Source organism: Castanea sativa, chromosome 11 (genome assembly GCF_040712315.1).
Source record: "Castanea sativa cultivar Marrone di Chiusa Pesio chromosome 11, ASM4071231v1".
Lineage (NCBI taxonomy): Eukaryota > Viridiplantae > Streptophyta > Magnoliopsida > Fagales > Fagaceae > Castanea > Castanea sativa.
In genome coordinates, this window is record NC_134023.1 from 34,689,234 (window position 1) to 34,708,274 (window position 19,041).

The 19,041-nt window shown below is 37.4% G+C and overlaps 1 protein-coding gene across 1 annotated transcript in view; it reads left to right on the forward strand.

The window, feature by feature from the left end:
* LOC142617230 (protein transport protein SEC23 C) overlaps positions 1-18,314 on the forward strand; it is a 32,308-nt gene extending 13,994 nt beyond the window's left edge. Inside the window, exons 4-12 of the mRNA XM_075790001.1 lie at positions 827-969; positions 2,779-2,854; positions 2,936-3,111; positions 3,208-3,289; positions 4,559-4,636; positions 6,055-6,216; positions 6,318-6,581; positions 17,519-17,623; positions 17,876-18,314. Coding sequence (XP_075646116.1) covers positions 827-969; positions 2,779-2,854; positions 2,936-3,111; positions 3,208-3,289; positions 4,559-4,636; positions 6,055-6,216; positions 6,318-6,581; positions 17,519-17,623; positions 17,876-18,016 — 1,227 coding nt within the window. The 3' untranslated portion in view covers positions 18,017-18,314. The remainder of the gene's footprint in view (positions 1-826; positions 970-2,778; positions 2,855-2,935; positions 3,112-3,207; positions 3,290-4,558; positions 4,637-6,054; positions 6,217-6,317; positions 6,582-17,518; positions 17,624-17,875) is intronic.
* Positions 18,315-19,041: the final 727 nt, after the last annotated feature.

The following is a 19,041-nucleotide window of genomic DNA, read 5'->3' on the forward strand; positions in this document are numbered from 1 at the left end:
TTTGATGGGCAGAGCCTTATCAAAAGAGGAATTGGTAGATTGGCGTTGTATGTTCAGCTGTAGCTATGAAAATGTGGATTATTTATTGGTTCATTGAAAAGTTGATCATGAGTTATGGCCTATACATATATATTTTTTTTATGTTTGGTACATAGTGGGTGATGCCTAATAGTGTTATAGAGGTTTTTATTTGGTTTTTCAGTCTCTCTTTTAATAATGTGAATGATAAGGCAGGACGAACATTTGCACTTCTAATGGGGCAGATCAGCAGAGTGAACTGTTGTTGAGTTGAAATCCAGATTTTTGTTAAACTCACTGGACGACTGGGTGTGTGTGTAACTTAGCAATAAAAATTAAATGTTCGGGTTGTGGCTATTTCTGACTGTGGTGGCTTTCTTTAAAGCATTGGCAGCTTGGACCAAATTTAAATTGGATAAGTTTTAGATGAATTATGAAGTATATCTGTTTTTTCTAATTATACAAATGCGTATTATATCTGGATTTCAAACTACTGATTTATGTGCACCCTTGTATGTAAATTTTGGATAAAATTTTAGTTTGTATTGAAATGTTATATGGAGTTCATGTGTTTATACACTTGAAGTAGGGACAAGGCTTTGGCCTTGCTGCTTGTGCGTCCATTGAGTAGAGCTTTAGTCAAGTAATGATCATCTGGAATTAAATATGGTATGTGGTGATTCCTTAGCTTACAGTAATTCTGTTGACTTCAGTTTCTGTTCATATTTTTTGATAACTATTGCTGTGTCTTACTTTTATGCTTAGTTATTACGCTTTTCAAGTAAATTTGTGTTCCCTTTGCATCCAGGTGGGGGTTGCAGAACTGAAAATTGCAGTTGAAAGAACTGGAGGGCTTGTTGTGCTTGCAGAAAGTTTTGGCCATCCAGTATTTAAGGATTCACTCAGACGTATTTTCCAGGCGGGTGACTATGATCTTGGTCTATCATCAAAGTAAGGGTTTATTTAATTCATTTGTCATTGAAGTATTGCTTGGTGAAATAACATACTACAAATTGTTCTTTTAGAGCCTTAAAATGTATATAGAGGTTCAACTTCATTGTCATATACTTCTTTGATTGTCCCTCTTTCATCTTAAAACTAATTCAATAGTATGAACATAATTATTTGTCAAATGTTTAATGGGAATTGTTGGACTATTTTGGTCATTTTGTATATTTGTATTATTACACTGCAGATTGACCTCATATTTTGATTGTTTTGTTTCTTGTGTAGATTGTGCCATATGGCCGCAAATTATTTGGTACATCTAATTACTAACTTTTCTATGAATATGTTAAACCAACATTTGCCAGATATTTGCAGCAGTTTCTTTTTGATATTGCAAACACGTGTAACCAATATTTTGCATGAATAGTGACACTTTTTTTTTTTAATCTGAATATTTTGTAATTTAATAATTGTTAGGCTGTGGTTTTCAACTATCCAGCTATAGTGCCAATTTGTATCTGACCATCATTGTTTGCCGGTGGAGGTAGGTGGTTTGGGGATCTGGAGGGTTAGTGGTTATGGCGTTTTGGGAAGGAAATTAGCAGGTTATGGCGTTTTGGGAAGGAAATTAACAGGTTATGGCGTCAGGTTACAGCAACCAAATAGGGTGAGGCTAGAGGAGGCTGGTGCACTAGAGGTGTAAGAGGTACTCATGGGTGTGGCCCTGTGGGATGTGGAAGAGCATTAGGGAAGGAGCAGAGAAATATTTCGGACAGATAGTGTATAATGTGGGGTGGGTCATCTTATCAGTTTCTGGCACGATCCTTGGAGTGGGTGGGCATACTCCTCAAAAGGATCTTTTTCCTAATCTGTTTGCTTTTTCCGTCTAGAGAAGTCTGGATTTCTAACCTGGTAGTATCTGCATCAGATTGGGGAAGGAGTTGAAATTTACAATTCTGTCAAGTTTTCAGGATTGGAAGTTGAAAAATGTTTTTTTTTAGCTTCTTTATTCCTCTATGCCGAGGGGTGAGGGGATGATAATTTGACTTGGAAGTTGACTAAGATTGGCATGTTTGATGTGCGCTCTTACTATAAGCTGTTGTCTGGTCTTCTCACTAATGAGTTTCCTTGGGAGTGCATTTGGTGTGCAAAGGTGCTAGGGGTGGGATACTTACCATTGATAATCTAGTTAAGAGATGTCAGTCCCTGGTTAATAGGTGTTGCTTATGTTGTTGTGATGGGGAATCTATTGATCATCTTCTCTCCACTGTAAGTTTTCTCATGCTTTATGGAGTGAAGTTTTTGAGGTGATTGGGATTTAGTGGGTAATGCCAAAAACGGTTAGCACTTGTCAACCATATGGAATTTGGTCTTGACATGTTTAATGTGTTAGTTTGGTAGGAACATAATACCCACACATTTGAAGACAATGAGAGACCCTTAGACCTCTTAAAATCTCCTCTTCAATACTTTGTTTTGGTGGGCTCTTATTTGGGGTTTTATGCTTTGTATTTCAATTTTTGAATTCTTATAATCTGTTAGCTTTAGTTCTTGAACTTATTATATTTGTTTCTTGTTTAGAGTGTTCACCATCGTGAACATGATGTTCAGTTTTTTTTCAATAAAAGTCTTATTACCTATAAAAAAATACATAATACAATATTCATTAGAAGAATGGTGCAATGTGATATACTGATTTATATTTGCTTGCATGTCAAGCCGAAGTTTTCTATTTGTATCTTCCATAATATGATTATTTGGTTCAGAGTACCATCTTGGTTGTCATTTTTTTTTACTTCATATTCTATGCAGTGGTATATTTGAGATAAACTGCTCGAAGGATATCAAAGTTCAGGGCATTATTGGTCCTTGTGCATCTCTTGAAAAGGTATAATTCAAAGAGCTTATAAGTTTTTTCTCTTTTCCTCTGTTGCATTTCCATTGTTTATTTATTGGCAACTTTGTGCAGAAAGGTCCTTTGTGCTCTGACACTGTTATCGGCCAGGGGAATACTACTGCATGGAAGATGTGTGGCCTTGACAAAGCTACATCTCTATGTCTTATTTTTGAAGTTGTTAAGAAGGAAAGCCCAGATGCTACCATACAATCTACAAGCAACCAATTTTACTTCCAATTTTTAACATAGTATGGACTCCAAGCTTATGCCTCGAGTAATCAGTTATTTTTTGTGCCTAGCATAGACGGAAACTTCTTTTACTTATTACAGATATTTTGCTCCAGTTATCAGCATTACAGTGGTCAAATGAGACTTCGTGTTACAACCCTTTCAAGAAGATGGGTGGCTGGACCCGGAAGCATACAGGCAAGCTTTGCTGTTTGGTTATGTATGATACATTATTTGTCTTGTTTAGTAGGTTTCCATTTCCACGTTTGCATATTAGTGACATGGACCTAAAAAGTCCTAGCTTGTAATGATGAATGACTTAGGGCACCTTTCCCCTTGAAGTTGTTTACAGATGCCTAACCATGGAATGAATATAAGGCCTGAATTAAATATAAAAATTGGTTACTGAGTGACTGTTCATGTTAAATGCATTTGTGGCAAAATTGAGGTGTTGTTGGTGGGTTTTGAATGATAATCTAACGTATGTGACAAAATCATTGACAATAAGTAAGCTGTATTTACTGTATTGTAGGTCTGAATCAGTTGATGTGTACCACTTTATCTGAAGAGGAAGAAGCTGTGATTTAATCTGAGTTGACATAATCTTTTTGCCTTGGCAGTTGCCTAAATAATTGAGGCGTTGATCACATTTATCAAAATAACATTATCATTGTCTTGTAGTTTTAAATTATTTATCATTGCTTTGTAATTTAAATTATTAAATAGGAGTTGGTTCCATTACATTAGGAGTAGTTGGATGAGACTCATCCCTCCTTTGTGGTTCAGCTATTTATGTAAGCTAATTTGCAAAATAACTGCAACCAGAATTACACCCCAAAAAAACTAAAAAAGTCTCTTTCTCCTTCTCAAGTTCAGGAGGCTAGTCACCTTGAATTGACTAAATATCATTTTATTTTTCTGGTTCATAAACACATGCAATTCATCTCACTATAGATGAAACTTTTGAAATGGCATGAGTCAATGAAACCTAAAAAATTTAGTTATTTAGTTACAATATACTTTACTTTATATTAGAGGTGACACAACTCTTGCTAAAATTCTTGTTAGATTTTTGAATAAGGTGAGGGTAATATAGAAAATTGAAGAAGTATGTACTGCCAGTTGGGACAACTCAAGGAGGAAACATTATCATCTATTGTGGGATGGAAAGAGTATATTTCCCCCCAAATAACCTGATAGAAAATTGTGGCGAAGGATTTAAAGATAATGATTTGATAATTGATTGCTGATTGGAGCTTTTGATTCACTCGCTTTAGGTTATTGATTGCCATAAATGAAAATATTTGTTTTTATATAAATTTGAATGTTTATTGTTATTCTTCGCTAATTTTCTTCTAATTTTGGCTTTAAAACTTTTGTCCCTAAATTTCCTCCATCCTAAATTGCCATACACATTTTCTTTTTCTTTTGGGGGTCAAGCATATAATTCTACTGTATATCCTGTAGGACTTGGTTGCTGGTTTTGACCAAGAAGCAGCTGCTGTAGTTATGGCACGGCAAGTCTCTTTCAAAATGGAAACAGAGGTAAAAATTATAGTTTACATGGTTTCTTTATACTCTGGATTTCAATGATAATATAACATACATGGTATTTTTTTTCTTTTAATTGTAATATATTATATAAGAAATAAGAGAAGTTTATTCTAATTGAAATGGAGTGATCCTCATGTACACAGGGTGGGTACGTAAAGTTCACCTACAAAATATCTGTGACAACAGACGCTTTTTAGTTTTTATAACTCAAAACAAGGTTCTCGAAAATAATGACTTCCAACTCCATGATAGATAGCTCTAGTCCATCAAATATGCTAGTATTTCTCTCCCTCAATTGTGGCTAGGTCCCTCTGTCTGTATCATTCTTTGAGGTGTATTGATTCACTAGTTCTTTAACCACAGAATAGTTAGTCTCAGTCTCACTGCATATGCACCCTGAACCATTGGTGATGAATCAGCAATTACTCTCTCTCTCTCTCCGTGTGTGTTTCTGTTTTGTATAACTTAAAAAGGCTTTTTGGTATACATGTTTGTTTTTCCTTCCCCCTCCCCCCCCCCCCCCCACCCCCTCTTCCCTTCCCATCTTCCGCCCCTTCTTTTAGTTCTCACCTTTTGAAAAAATCCCTCATCTCTAGTTAGGCTTGAACTTTGGTCTAATTTGATTATGAGATTGTAGTTTTTTGTGAATTTGAGTTTGAGGAATATAGAATTGTTGTGTTTTCTTATGTGAATTTGGAACTAATATCTATTGTCCTACACTAAAACATATCTCAAAGGATTAGTGTGTAGATGGTCTTGCCTTTGCATTTGGTAAACACGGATGTCGTTTTCTATTTTAATTGTTATATTTAATTGTCTTGACAAATGGTGAACAAATTTGAATAAGTTTTCACATTTTCTATGCATGTGGGATTAGGTATCAGATTTTACTTGTTTACCTATCCATCCATCCTAGCTTAGAAGTTAGAAGTTGGAAACTATTCTTCACTTTGGCTGAATCTTCTGATTCTAAGTATTTTTCTTTTATTTTGCTTACTCTATATCTGTAGCCTATATGATTACAATTTTATTGCGTTTTTTGAGGTTTAGAAATAGAATAGCACCACTCTTACTAGCAAGTTTCTTTTCTAATGTTAGTTTGATAGTTGAATAAAGGGATTTTTGTGTTAAAAATAGAAAGAAAAGAAAAGAAGAACTTAGACATTAGCAGCATTGCCCTAGAACCGTATAACAACACAAACAATCAGTGTCAGATTGTTGGACATGTAAAAAGACCTCAAAAATCTGACTGTAATTGTTACGTTAGCTTTGAACAATTACTTGGAATAGTTGGTGTTATAGAGTTAATATTGTGTTCCACTCATTAGTTTATTTTTTTTCTTATGACTTATGACTTGCTTGTTCACAACTATTGTGCCATTTTATGACATGATGCTATTGGTATTCAGGCTGAGTTTGACCCTATAAGATGGTTGGATAAAGCATTGATACACCTATGTTCTCGGTTTGGAGATTTCCAGAAGGAAAGTCCATCTTCTTTCAGCTTGTCTCCACGACTTTCAATATTTCCTCAATTTATGTTTAATTTGCGACGCTCTCAGTTTGTTCAGGTAAATGGTTGTCTTTTTGTGTATCATGTTTTATGCGTGAATCTTAAATTATAGTTCTAATATAGTTATAACTGCGATCTTGTCAATTCTGTTTGTTACAGGTTTTTAACAACAGCCCGGATGAGACTGCATATTTTAGAATGATACTAAATCGAGAAAATGTTGCCAACTCAGTAGTGATGATTCAGCCATCATTGATATCTTTCTCATTTCATTCGGGCCCAGAACCAGCCCTTCTTGATGTGGCTGCCATTGCAGCTGATAGGATCCTGCTTTTGGATTCATATTTCACTATGGTTATTTTTCATGGTGCAACAATTGCTCAATGGCGAAAAGCTGGATACCACAATCAGCCTGAACATCAGGTAATGTTTTCCAGACGTGGAATATGAATATAATGATGTGACACCATGAATATAATGATGTGATACCATGCATATCTTTATTCTAAGTCTGAGGTTGGCTGAAATTTTTTTCCCTTTGGTAAGTAATATTGGTGGATATTTCATCCACCTGAAGTTTTTTTTCTCCTATATTTCGTCCTTGAACTATTGAGTGTTTCAATTTAGTCCTTCAAATTTTAAAATTACCTCAGTGTTACCCTTTATATCTTATAGGTCAGACTTATACCAATATAAAGTTATTAAGTAGAAAATCTTATGTATGTGGGTACAAATGCATGCACACCATCTAGTGGGTATCATATATATATATATATATTGGTAACAAAATCCGCAGTATACCAGTGGTTCATATTCTGGTTCTCTTGTGATGAATTGGCTGGGATCAATGTAACCAATCCTGTGGAGATCTAGGATGGAGGTGGAGTAAGGCTTGGTGGTAAATATAGAAATTCTTCTTGTGTTCCCTACGAAATGATTAGGTCTTGGATTGTGTCAAGGATTTCATTGTTACATTTTATATTTTCAATCAAATTGGCAGTATAACCAGCCATAGTTATCATTTTTTTTAGCATATCATTAATTTCAGTCAATTAATTATGTTGAACTCCTCAATTCCCCATATTTTGTTTTACATCTATTTTTGATAGCTCTTCCTTTACCATTTATCATTTTCTTTATCTACTATCTCTTCTCCATCATTGTTTTCACAAATATCTCGCGTTGGTAGGCTGAGCCTCTTTCTTAATCTATCTGTTTATTATTTTGTGATTATTTGCTCAAATTAATCTTTTACATCCCAGTTATCTGCTTCTTCTTGTTTCTGTGTTTATCCCCAAAGTTTGTTGCAGATGTGTACTGTTGAGACACGTAAGACCAGATATGTGCTGCTTGTCAACCCAGTTAGACTCGGTGTCCTGAGTGAATAGCCGTTGAGCTAGAGTGAGGCGTTGAGGCAAAAGTGAAGGACTGTGGCAGCAAGAGGTTGTAGTTTGCACCAGAGAAGGCGATAGTCTTAGTTTGAACACCTTGTTTCAGATCTAAGGATAGATCTAGTTATTTGAAGATAAAGGTGATTAGGTTGTGATTGTTTAATTAGGTTTATAATTTAGAACAATGAATAGGTTGTTTAGAAGTAACTCTTCTACAAGCACTAGATCATCCCTCCCAGAGATTCCACAAGAAGCTGGAATACTCAATTCTGAGTCATGAGTTATCAGATCTAGATTTAAAACTAGGAGATTGGAACATCTCTAAAGTCCCCACCAACCAGATCTATAAGTCTTCATAGAGTCTTAAAAAGGCATTTAAGACGGATTACCATGTCAAGACCATAGAACAAGTCTATGGAATTAACAAGGAGTATGAAACATGCTACTTGTTCTCACCATTTGCCCTGTTAGCGCACAGGAAGGAAGGACACAATTATTTGCACATAGGTTTAGTCCAGGTTGGAGTTAAACCTTTGATCAGAGAAGGGTTGAATTGCTCAATCCTCATGGCCCTTAGAGATGCTCGTCACATCCGATTTGATGACAGCCTCTTAGGAACCATCCAAACCAGTCTCAGTTGCGGACCAGTTCATTTTGATTGTTTCCCCAATTTTACAGTTGGTCTTCATGACCCGCATATCATGAAAGCACTCACCTTAAATATCAAGACCCAAGGAACTCACCAGATAGCCGTGATATACAGAGTACTATAAGTGCATTAGGACGAACTTAAATGTTCAAGCACTTGACAAGAGGAAGATGGGAGAAACAACTCTCATCCAAACCACTGACCCTAGATCCAAAATCCAGGAAATGGTCTAAGGTCACTTTTCCTACAAATTGGACTCTAGAGAATGAAAATTATCTTCTACAGATCCAAGATCCAGCCCAGAATCCAAACTTAGACTTTGTCCATCTGTTAGCCGATGGTACGGTTAGACAGCTTTGACCAGTCTAGGTTCTGAACACCTTTAGAATATTATGAATCCAGGTTTAGATCCCTAATAGATCTACACCAACCTATCCTTCTTAGAGGCAGATCTGCATCCCAGTGTAGCACTTCCAAACCTTTGGCACCATTCCCAAAGCCTAGAAGAGATTTAGGTCCAGAACTCCAAGGAGTCAAGACTAGATCCCAGGTTAGCACACCTTGCTACATAGCTAAACAAGACTCAATTGTTGATCAAGATGACCATAACAGTCAAAACACACCATCCCCATCCAAGACTAATATGGAACACACATTTCAGCATGAATCCCAGGACCCCCACATAGATCCCCAGCTCATGGTGATTAGGAAAGGCTTCACCCCTGACCTAGTAACTTTAGGTAAAGAGTTTGATTATGAAGAAAATAGATTCTAAAGAGAAGCCTATAGAGCTAACCACACCAGAGAGCAAAAGAGAAGTTTTGGAAAAATGGAAAGAATTCATGAAAGAGATATCCAGCAATGTCCCTTTCTTTGAATACTTTGAGAACCATCTTGAATGGCACAAAAGGTCTTGTGTCATCACCAATACCAACTGGACCAAAGAAGACACCAAGGAAGTTGTCTGGTCCAGTCATCCACCCATGGAAAGCATAACCTTTAAACACCTAGGAAGTGATGTAGTTGCCTCCACTTTCAAGTTTCGCACAAGTGAGGAAAAACCAGTCTAGAAAGTGATTGAGCAAAACAACTACACCAACTAGTGTTTAGGCGTTATAGGAAAGTAGCTTGATAGGATAGAAGATAGGATTGAAAACAAAGTTATCCTCTAGCCAGGAAACCCTAGCAAGCCTATCCAAACCCTAGAAAAGCCTTTAATCAAGTTACCCACGACTAGGCAAACCAGCCTCAGGTCTAAAGATAAAATAGCCTTAGAAATAGTCACCCAGAAGCTTGAAAAACTTGTGAAGAAGGAACCAGTTACCCCTTCACCAGTCACCACTTCAACTAGTAAAGCTTCCCAGCTCAATGTCTTAGACATCCATACAGCCTCTAGTAGTTCTAGTCAAGCCTCTTAAGAGTCTAACAAAGAAATAGGATGACTTGAAGACCAGTTTCGTGACTTACAGGTAAAAAGGCTTTACCAATCCAAAGTAGGTCCAACCAGCCTAACCAAGAATTGGTATCCTAGACCAACACCTCCTGACCTCCAATTTGAGGAAAGGAATGTTAGTAGCCAGTTCTTTGTATCCTCTGGTAAACTCCATGAATGGAACATAGATGGCTTATCAGAATAGGAAATTCAGCATATGACCATGGTAGCCAATAACTACCTAAATGAAGGACGCCCTCACACAAAGGTCATAGAGCTCATAGCTTTAGGATTCACAGGAAAACTTCTGCAATGGTGGAACAACTGCCTGATAGAAGAATCAAGAGAATACATCAAGAATGCAATCCAAAAAGATGAGGAAGGAACCGCCATCTTTGACGAACGCATAGGAAGAGGAATTCTTGACAGAGTCAATACCTTGATCTATACGATCATGAAACACTTAGTAGGAAAACCTAGCAACATGACATCTAGGATTTACAACCAGTTGAGTAACCTTAGATATAAAACCCTTAGCAACTACAGGTGGTATGAAGATGTCTTTACTACCAGAGTCATGCACAGGAGCGATTGTAACTCTCCATTTTGGAAGGAGAAGTTTATCAATGGCTTACCCAGGCTCTTTGGCAAAAAAGTCAAAGAAACCCTTAGTACCCCCTTAGGTGTCATAGATTATGATAACCTAACCTATGGAGATATCTCTAGCACCATTCGAAGTGAAAGGATGAAGATGTGCAGAGATTTGAAAATCCAAAGCCAAGCCAGCAAAAGCAAAGCCAAATACGAAGTAGGGAACTTCTGTACACAATATGGCTTACCCTTAGTAAACCCTTTCAAAAGGAAATCCAAATACAGAGAAAAGGAATCCTCTGAGAAATTCCATAGGAAGAGAACAGCCTCCAAGTATTATAGAAAACAGAAATACAGTCACTTCAAAGATAATGATTTCTATAAGAAAGGAAAGTCTAAATCCACAGGAAAACCCATTCCGAAGGCATCAGGAAAATGCTTCAACTGTGGAAAAAGAGGTCATTGCAGGAAAGAGTGTCAATTAAAGCTATTAGAACTTGACCGCTCAGAAAGTGAGTCTCCTAGTAGTTCTAGTGACCAAGAGATCCACCAGTTATATCAGCCATCCTTTGAACCCTCTAGAGCCTCCTCTAGTACCTCTAGTGGCCCGGATGCACCCATACCATGCAAAGATAGTTGTTGTAGGAACAAAACTATCAGTGTTCTCACTAAGCAAGAAGAGCTTCTTCTAGATCTTATAGAAGAAATAAAAGACCCAGTCATCAAAGCTCAGAAGCTTAGCAAATTCCATGAAACCTTGGTAAGGGAAACAGGTAAACCCGAACTAAAGATCCAAGAACCCAAAGTAGACCTAGAAAAGATCTACAATAGGTTTACCAAATCTAAGAAGGACGTTATAGTCAACGATCTTCAAAAGGAAATCAAGGAAACAAAGTCAGAGGTTAGAACTCTTAAGCAAGAATTAACCATTCTTAGGGTTGATCACAATTTCCTTGATTAAAGAGGAAAACATTTAGAAAATATTTCTCATCAAGGCAATGAGGAAGGTCCCTCATTTTAGAAACCTTCTGATGATGAAATCGATGAAACAGTTAACCCTATGGCTGATATGGTCCAAGAGCAATCCAGTGAGAAGTTCTTAGAAACCATTAGTAGGATTAACTTCTAGAAATGGCATTCCCAGGTTAGGATTGTCATCAGTAAAGATTTTGAATTTGAGGTCATAGCCTTCATACATTCAGGTGCTGATCTCAACTGCATTCAAGAATGACTCATTCCCTTCAAGTATTTCAAAAAAACTAAGGAGAGATTGACATTTGCAAGTAGAGGAAAAATGCAGATTGAATTCAAAATCCCAAAAGCTCGTGTGTCAGGACAACACGTTTCAAAACCACATTTGTCCTCGTCAAGAATATGACAGACAGGGTCATCTTAGGAAACCCATTCATGTGTCTGTTATACCCTTCTATTACAGATAGTGAAGGAATCACTATCCACCCCTTTGGCCAGCTAGTCAAGTTTAAGTTCCTTAGGACCTCGGAACCTAGAGAAATCAGTACCCTCCAAGAAGTTTCTGTCTCCAAGACCCTAAACCTGATTAGTGCCAAGACCCAGCATCTTAAGTACCTACAGGATGATTTGAGTTACAAGAAAATTGAGGAACAATTGGCTTGTAAAAACATCCAGGCAGAGATCTGAAAGTTTGAGGAAAGAGACACGAGGTAGCTCTCCCATGTGTCAAAGAATTTAAAGAAAAGAACATCCCTACCAAAGCTCGACCTATCCAAATGAACCAAGAACTCGTGGGTATTTGTAGAGTAGAAATTGAGGATCTCCTCAAAAAAGGAATCATTAGAAAGTCTAGATCACCATGGGCTTGTCCAGCTTTTTATGTTCAGAAAAATGCTGAGATAGAAAGAGGTGTTCCTAGGCTAGTTATCAATTACAAGCCCATTAACAAAGTCTTAGAATGGGTACGGTGCCCAATTCCCAACAAAAAAGACTTAATCAATAGGTTTAGTAGAGCAGTGGTTTTCAGTAAGTTTGACATGAAGAGTGGTTTTTGGCAGATACAAATCAAAGAATCCGATAGGTATAAGACAACCTTTACCACGCCCTTCGGACATTACGAATGGAACATAATGCCTTTTGGTCTAAAAAATGCACCTTCTGAATTCCAAAATATCGTGAATGAGATTGTCAATCCATTCTCCAGTCATGCAATTGTGTACATTGATGATGTATTCATCTTTTCAGAGTCTTTGGAACAACATTGGAAGCACCTGAGAGCATTTCTCCATACCATCAAGCTCAATGGTCTTGTCGTTTCAGCCCCAAAAATCAAACTTTTCCAAACTAAAGTTCGATTCTTAGGTTTTGATATTAATCATGGTGTTATCAAACCTATAGACAGAGCTATATAGTTTGCTAATAAGTTTCCAGATCAAATCCTAGATAAAACCTAGCTTCAAAGATTTCTAGGATCTCTCAATTACATTTCTGATTTCTATCAAAATCTCAGGCAACAATGCAAACCCCTTTTTGATAGACTTCGAACAAATCCACCACCTTGGACTCCAACCCATACTGCTGTTGTCCAAGAAATCAAGAAATATGTTAAGACCCTCCCTTGCTTAGGAATTCCCGCAGTCAAATCCTTCAAGATTGTCTAGACAGATGCCTCTAACATAGGTTATGGTGGCATCCTTCTCCAACGTCTTACTCCCACTTCCCTTGAACAAATCGTCTGTTTCCATTCAGGAATATGGACTCCTACTCAGATTAATTATAATACTATTAAGAAAGAGATATTATCTAAAGTACTCTGCCTTTCAAAATTTCAAAGTGATCTTTTGAACCAAAAGTTTTTAATAAGGATTGATTGTAAATCTGCAAAACATGTTTTAGAAAAAGATGTTCAAAACATTGCATCAAAACAGATTTTTGCACGATGGCAAGCCATCTTTTCAATTTTTGACTTTGATATAGAATTCATAGAGGGAACCCAGAATAGTATCCTTGATTTCCTCACCCGTGAATTTTTGCAAAGTCCGAACCAGGATGTCTGGGAAGAAACCCATACAACGCCAAAGATGCCTAAACAGCAAACCCCTGGTGGTACCAGTTAGGCAAAGAACCCTGGCACCCTAGTACCAGTTTCCCCATTGACCATTGCCAATCGTTATTTGGTTTCTACAATCCCAAAACCAAACTACGAAAGGCCACCCTATGGTCAACCCAGTTATAGCTCAGCCCTACTCACTCCACCTCCTAGGATGATCACCCCTAGGATGATCAAATCCTATAGTTCAGCCCTACAGTCCCAAAAGCCTTCTTTCTACCCAACCAGAAAAGGAAGATCTTCTTATGTTAAGAAATCTTTCGTCCAACATTTCTCTTATATTGAACCTCATCTAGTTCATATAAAAGATCCCTTAGCCCTTGCCATGGAAGTCTTGCCCCCAGAATGGCACTTCCTCCCAAAACACCCATAGAAAAATATCAAGTTCTATAAGAGCATCCTTATTTAGGAAAAATCTGCTCGAATAGAAAACATCATGAACAAGGGGGACCCCTCAGTAGTCCTCTATCACAAGTTTATCATCACAGGCTTTGTTAGTTGCAAAGAATGGGGAAGACACCCCTCCTTGCTCAAAAAACTCACAGGTCTCAAATCTCTCACAGGTTTAGAACTCCATTATAGTTATTATGACTACATGGACGCCTTTGAGAAAGTTCTCTTCTACCAAAATAAGAACTTTGATCATTCATGGTTCTTGATGTTTGACAAAAAGTTCTCTAGTCCAATACCTTCATGGTTCCTCAAATGGTGGAAAATGTTTGGATCAATTCCCCAGATTTTCCCAGAACCTTTACAAGACGCCCTCAGGTATTTTGACTCTAAATTCCAAGCCTCAAGCCATGGTTCCCAATTTCTAGCAATTCTGCATATGACAGTCATGTACAGGATCCACTGGATTAGCATGTGGAATTATGCAATCAATGCCAATTTATTAGACACCGAATTTTTGGTAAATGGTGGGATAGCCTTAAGATTGATCAGGTCATCAGTCAGCTCCATAAGGACTTCCCTCCTCCAGTTCAAAGAGCCATTGCTCAGAAATCAAGGTCTTAGTCTAGCCTAGACTCCGTCCAAGTCGCTGGAAAATCTAGCAAGGAATTAAAAGATCTTGCAATGCAATTGTTCATTCAATTAGAGAGGTTAGAGTCAAAAGAAAGGGTTTCTCTTGCCTCCTCAGAAGCTTCAGTCAACCGCAATCCGATTGATCCCTTCCAGGATTCTCAGGATCCTTATGATGGTTACAACTTGGATAGCGATTAAGTTCTTCTGGATAGCACCAGTCACTATTCAGAACAATTTTCAGATACTATTCATCTACAGCACCAGTCACTGTTGATGAACAACCAGTATTTCGGACAAGTCACTATTCATCTACAGCACTAGTCACTGTTGATGAACAGTTCCAAAACACAGCAGTCATATAAAGACAAAAGACAACACTATTCATGAATAGTAAAAGTCATTATTCATGAACAGTACCAGCGCTACTTTCCAGAGTTACTGTTTGCTTTCGGTGGAAAAGGTTTTTACCCTTGGTAAAAGCATTTCACTCTTCGGAATTTCAGCAATCAAGACAGAGGATCCAAAGCTTCTTTCAGCCTATATAAGGCAGCTCAAGTCCCAGCTTCGGCAGATTCAATTGGAGTCCCAATTGAAATATCTCACTTGTAATACCATCTCTTTACAACCTTTAGTATTGTAATTAGATGGCATCCCCAGTTTACACTTGTATTTCCCCAATCGGTTCTTACATTTGTAACCAAATGGCCTCAGTTGGCCTTTATCTTTGTAATTACATGGCCCCAGTCGGCCTCAAACTATAATCCACCATGGGATCCCTATGATGGATATCCATCTGATGCTTATGATACCGATTAGAGAAGACAACCATGAGGAGTGATAGCCTTAAGATTGATTAGGTCATTAGTCAGCTCCATTAGGACTTCCCTCCTCCAGTTCAAAGAGCCATTGCTCAGAAATCAAGGTCTCAGTCTAGTATAGACTCCGTCTAGGTCGCCGGAAATAGCAAAGAATTAAAAGATCTTGCTCAGCAATTGCTCCTCCGAATAGAACAGTTAGAGTCAGAAGAAAAGGTTTCTCCTGCCTCCTTAGAAGCTTCAGTCAACAGCAATCTGATTGATCCCTTCCAAGATTCCCAGGATCCTTATGATGGTTACAATCTGGATAGCAATTAAGTTCCTTTGGATAGCACCAGTCACTATTCAGAATAGTTTTCAGGCAAGTTACTATTCATCTACAGCACCAGTCACTGTTGATGAACAGTTCTAGAACACAGTTGCCGTATAAAGACAAAAGACGAAACACTATTCATGAACAGTAACCAGCGCTACTTTCCAGAGTTACTGTTTACTTTTGGTGGAAAAAGTTTTCACCCTCAGTAAAAGCATTTCACTCTATGGAATTTCAGTAATCAAGATAGAGGATCCAAAGCTCCCTTCAGTCTATATAAGGAATCTCAAGTCCTAGTCTTCAGCAGGTGCAAATGGTACATCCAAATTGAAGGTCCAATTACAATACTAAGGGTTGTAAAGAGTTGGTATTACAAGTGAGATATTTCAATTGGGACTCCAATTAGATCTGCCGAAGACTGGGACTTGAGCTTCCTTATATAGGCTGAAGGGAGCTTTGGATCCTCTATCCTGATTGCTGAAATTCCGGAGAGTTAAATGCTTTTACCGAGGGTGAAAACCTTTTCCACCGAAAGCAAACAACTCTGGAAAGTAGCGTTGGTACTGCTTATGAATAGTGACTTTTACTGTTCATGAATAGTGTTCTGTCTTTTGGAACTGTTCATCAACAGTGACTGGTGCTGTAGATAGATAGTGACTTGTCCGAAATACTGGCTGTTCATCAACCGTGACTGGTGCTGTAGATGAATAGTATATGAAAACTGTTCTGAATAGTGACTGGTGCTCTCCAGGTTGTAACCATCATAAGAATCCTAGAAGGGATCAATTGGTGGGAATCTTATATCATCACTATTGTTGGGAATCTTATATTTCCATCTGGTGGGAATCTTATATCATCACTATTGTTGTGGTAATCTCATTCCCATAAAACATGAGAATATGATTCCCGTTGGAAAGTGACATTCCTAGAACGTATTGTGTTAGTAAACCAAACATGGGAATTAAGTTAGATTCATGAAAAGTTATGGGATTCTGTGAGCTAAATGACAAATTAATGTGCTAGAAACTTGATTGATATCTAGATGTTCAACATCTGAGCAATATTTAAATGTGATGGTTCTTTTTAGTTTATGATGTCTTTGAGAGTGATTTTAATAGGGAAAATATCAGTTACAATTATGTAGGAGATGAATATTAGGTTTCCAATTAAATTTAACCATGCAACACAAAAATGTGATCTTCCCTTAAGGATGTTTAAATTCAACTAACTTTATGGCTTATGACCAATGCAGTCACATAGTTGACTTTAATTAGGGAATGTAAGGTGCATCACTTAAGGAACTATACTTAAGTTTTGTCCATTTTAATACTATGTTGAAGCTTATGCTTAGTTCCCAATGTTAAATTCAATTTTAAGAGATGTATAGCATTATCACTAGTTCATGAAATTACTCCCTTAAGCAAGAGATGAGCTACCCTTCAGCATATTGGCAGTTCTGCTAGCACATCAGGAAAACTTGCATTTTCATCTCTAGGAGCTGAACTATTTCTGTTTGTTTTATAAGTTTTAGCAGTTTAAGAGTTTCTTCTATTGTAATTTCATAACCTTGTTTTGAACACCATGTGGTATTGACTCTAGGAACTACTTATCTTATAAAAATGATATATTGTTATTTCCTAAGTTTGTCTGAAGATAACCATAACTCCATGGGTAATAAATGAAGATTTGTGCCAAATTTGTGAGGTGGCCATGGGACTAATACATAACTTGGTCACAAGAAGAATCATCTGTATGGGGTTGAACAGTCTGTGGTTTGGGGGCATGCATGATCACTAATTTATAGCTCTGTTGTCCTTATAAACATTATAGTTTGAGTTGGCTTAGCATGTCGTGAAATATTTATTCCTCTCATGACTTATCCCAGCCAAATGTTGGCAAGGTCCAAGAGGGTATTCTATTTCACATATCTCTAAATTAACTTACATTGAAATGTTATTGCTCCTAAATCTGTTATTAATGGTCTGCTTATACTGGATAACATTCATTTTTTCAAATCTTTTGCAACTTGATAGTACGATACACTCAAAAGCTCTGTGCTTGCAGGCATTTGCCCACTTGCTACAAGCTCCCCGTGATGAGGCAGATTCAATAATCAAAGAAAGGTTTCCAGTACCTCGCCTAGTCATATGTGATCAGCATGGCTCCCAGGTACTCCTTAATTTCTTGACCCCACAAATGTGTTAAGCAATGGCTTAAATTGTAATTGTCATGGAAATTTTTCTTTTTCACTACCATCCTCCCTATAAAAGATGTCTTCCCATGCTAGATTGGCTTTAATTGATAAAATGGTAGTCACTGTAAGCTTGCACCATAACCTAGACGGAAGAATCTAATGATTCATCTTTAAGATGTAATGGGCCACTGCTTTTGGTTGATTAACATCTTTGATGGTTTTTGCAGGCTCGTTTTCTCTTAGCAAAATTGAATCCTTCGGCTACATATAACTCTGATGGTCCTCTACCGGGAGGAGATGTTATCTTCACTGACGATGTTAGCTTTGAGGTCTTCTTGGATCATCTCCAGAGATTAGCAGTTCAATAAAGTAGAACATGACCATTTGCAAATATATTTATTTTAAATTTTTGTACCTTTTCTGATTTCGTGTATAGTAATGCATGACTTGTAATAATTTTCGTTGTTGGTTTCTTATCAAGAGAAGGGGGGAAAAAGGAAAAGTTTTCTTGCTGGCTAGGATTCATAATATCTAAAGATTGCAAGTTTCGTATTACTACAGCAGTTATTCAAATGAATTAACTACATGATTTCACTTGGGCAGTGTTGGGAGATTTGTATATTTTGAATCTGGAATACATCAATCTTGAGCCTAAATATTTAACTATGGCTTTCTAGTTTCTACATATGATTATAGTTAAAACTAACAATAATTATAACTTATTATTCTAGCTTGGATTATCTTGCAAGTTAGTCTAAATTGGATCTAGTTTTGAAATCTGGGGTTGTAAATTGTAAGTTTGAACTCAACTTAAAAAATTATAAGCAATTCGGTCTGCAGTTCAGTGTATGAGGTTAGGTCAGGTTGGGCTATGCTAGGACTCCAGGTCATAAACTTTGAGCCGAGCCTGGATTAGTCTCTAACATGGACCAAACTGACAAAAATTTTATTTATGTTTCGACAGAAAAGAAGAGTTTGATTAATATACCAGAAGCGACACATTGGAAAAATTCTCAATTATAAGAGTAGCCATGGTGAAGAAATGTCTTCCATCAAATAAACAATTTCGAGCATACAAAGCTAAGGCATGGGCAGCCCATTACAACATACAATTGACTAATGAAATTCTGCAGAGAAACTGTCGAGCCTTCATTAAGCATCCAGCAGATGCCCAGCACTCCCAATGCACACCAGTGGAGTTAAAGGCTGCTATTTGAAGCTTGCTATCTCCTTCAAAGACCACCTGGCGAAACTCCAACTTGCTCGTAAATTGAACTTTCTGGATCACCAAAACAGCCTTCATTGGATTGTGGCAACCATTAGAGTTTATCTTGTTTACATTTTGCGGGGAAGCTTCCACTCTGCCACTATCGATCTATCTTAGAAGCTTCAC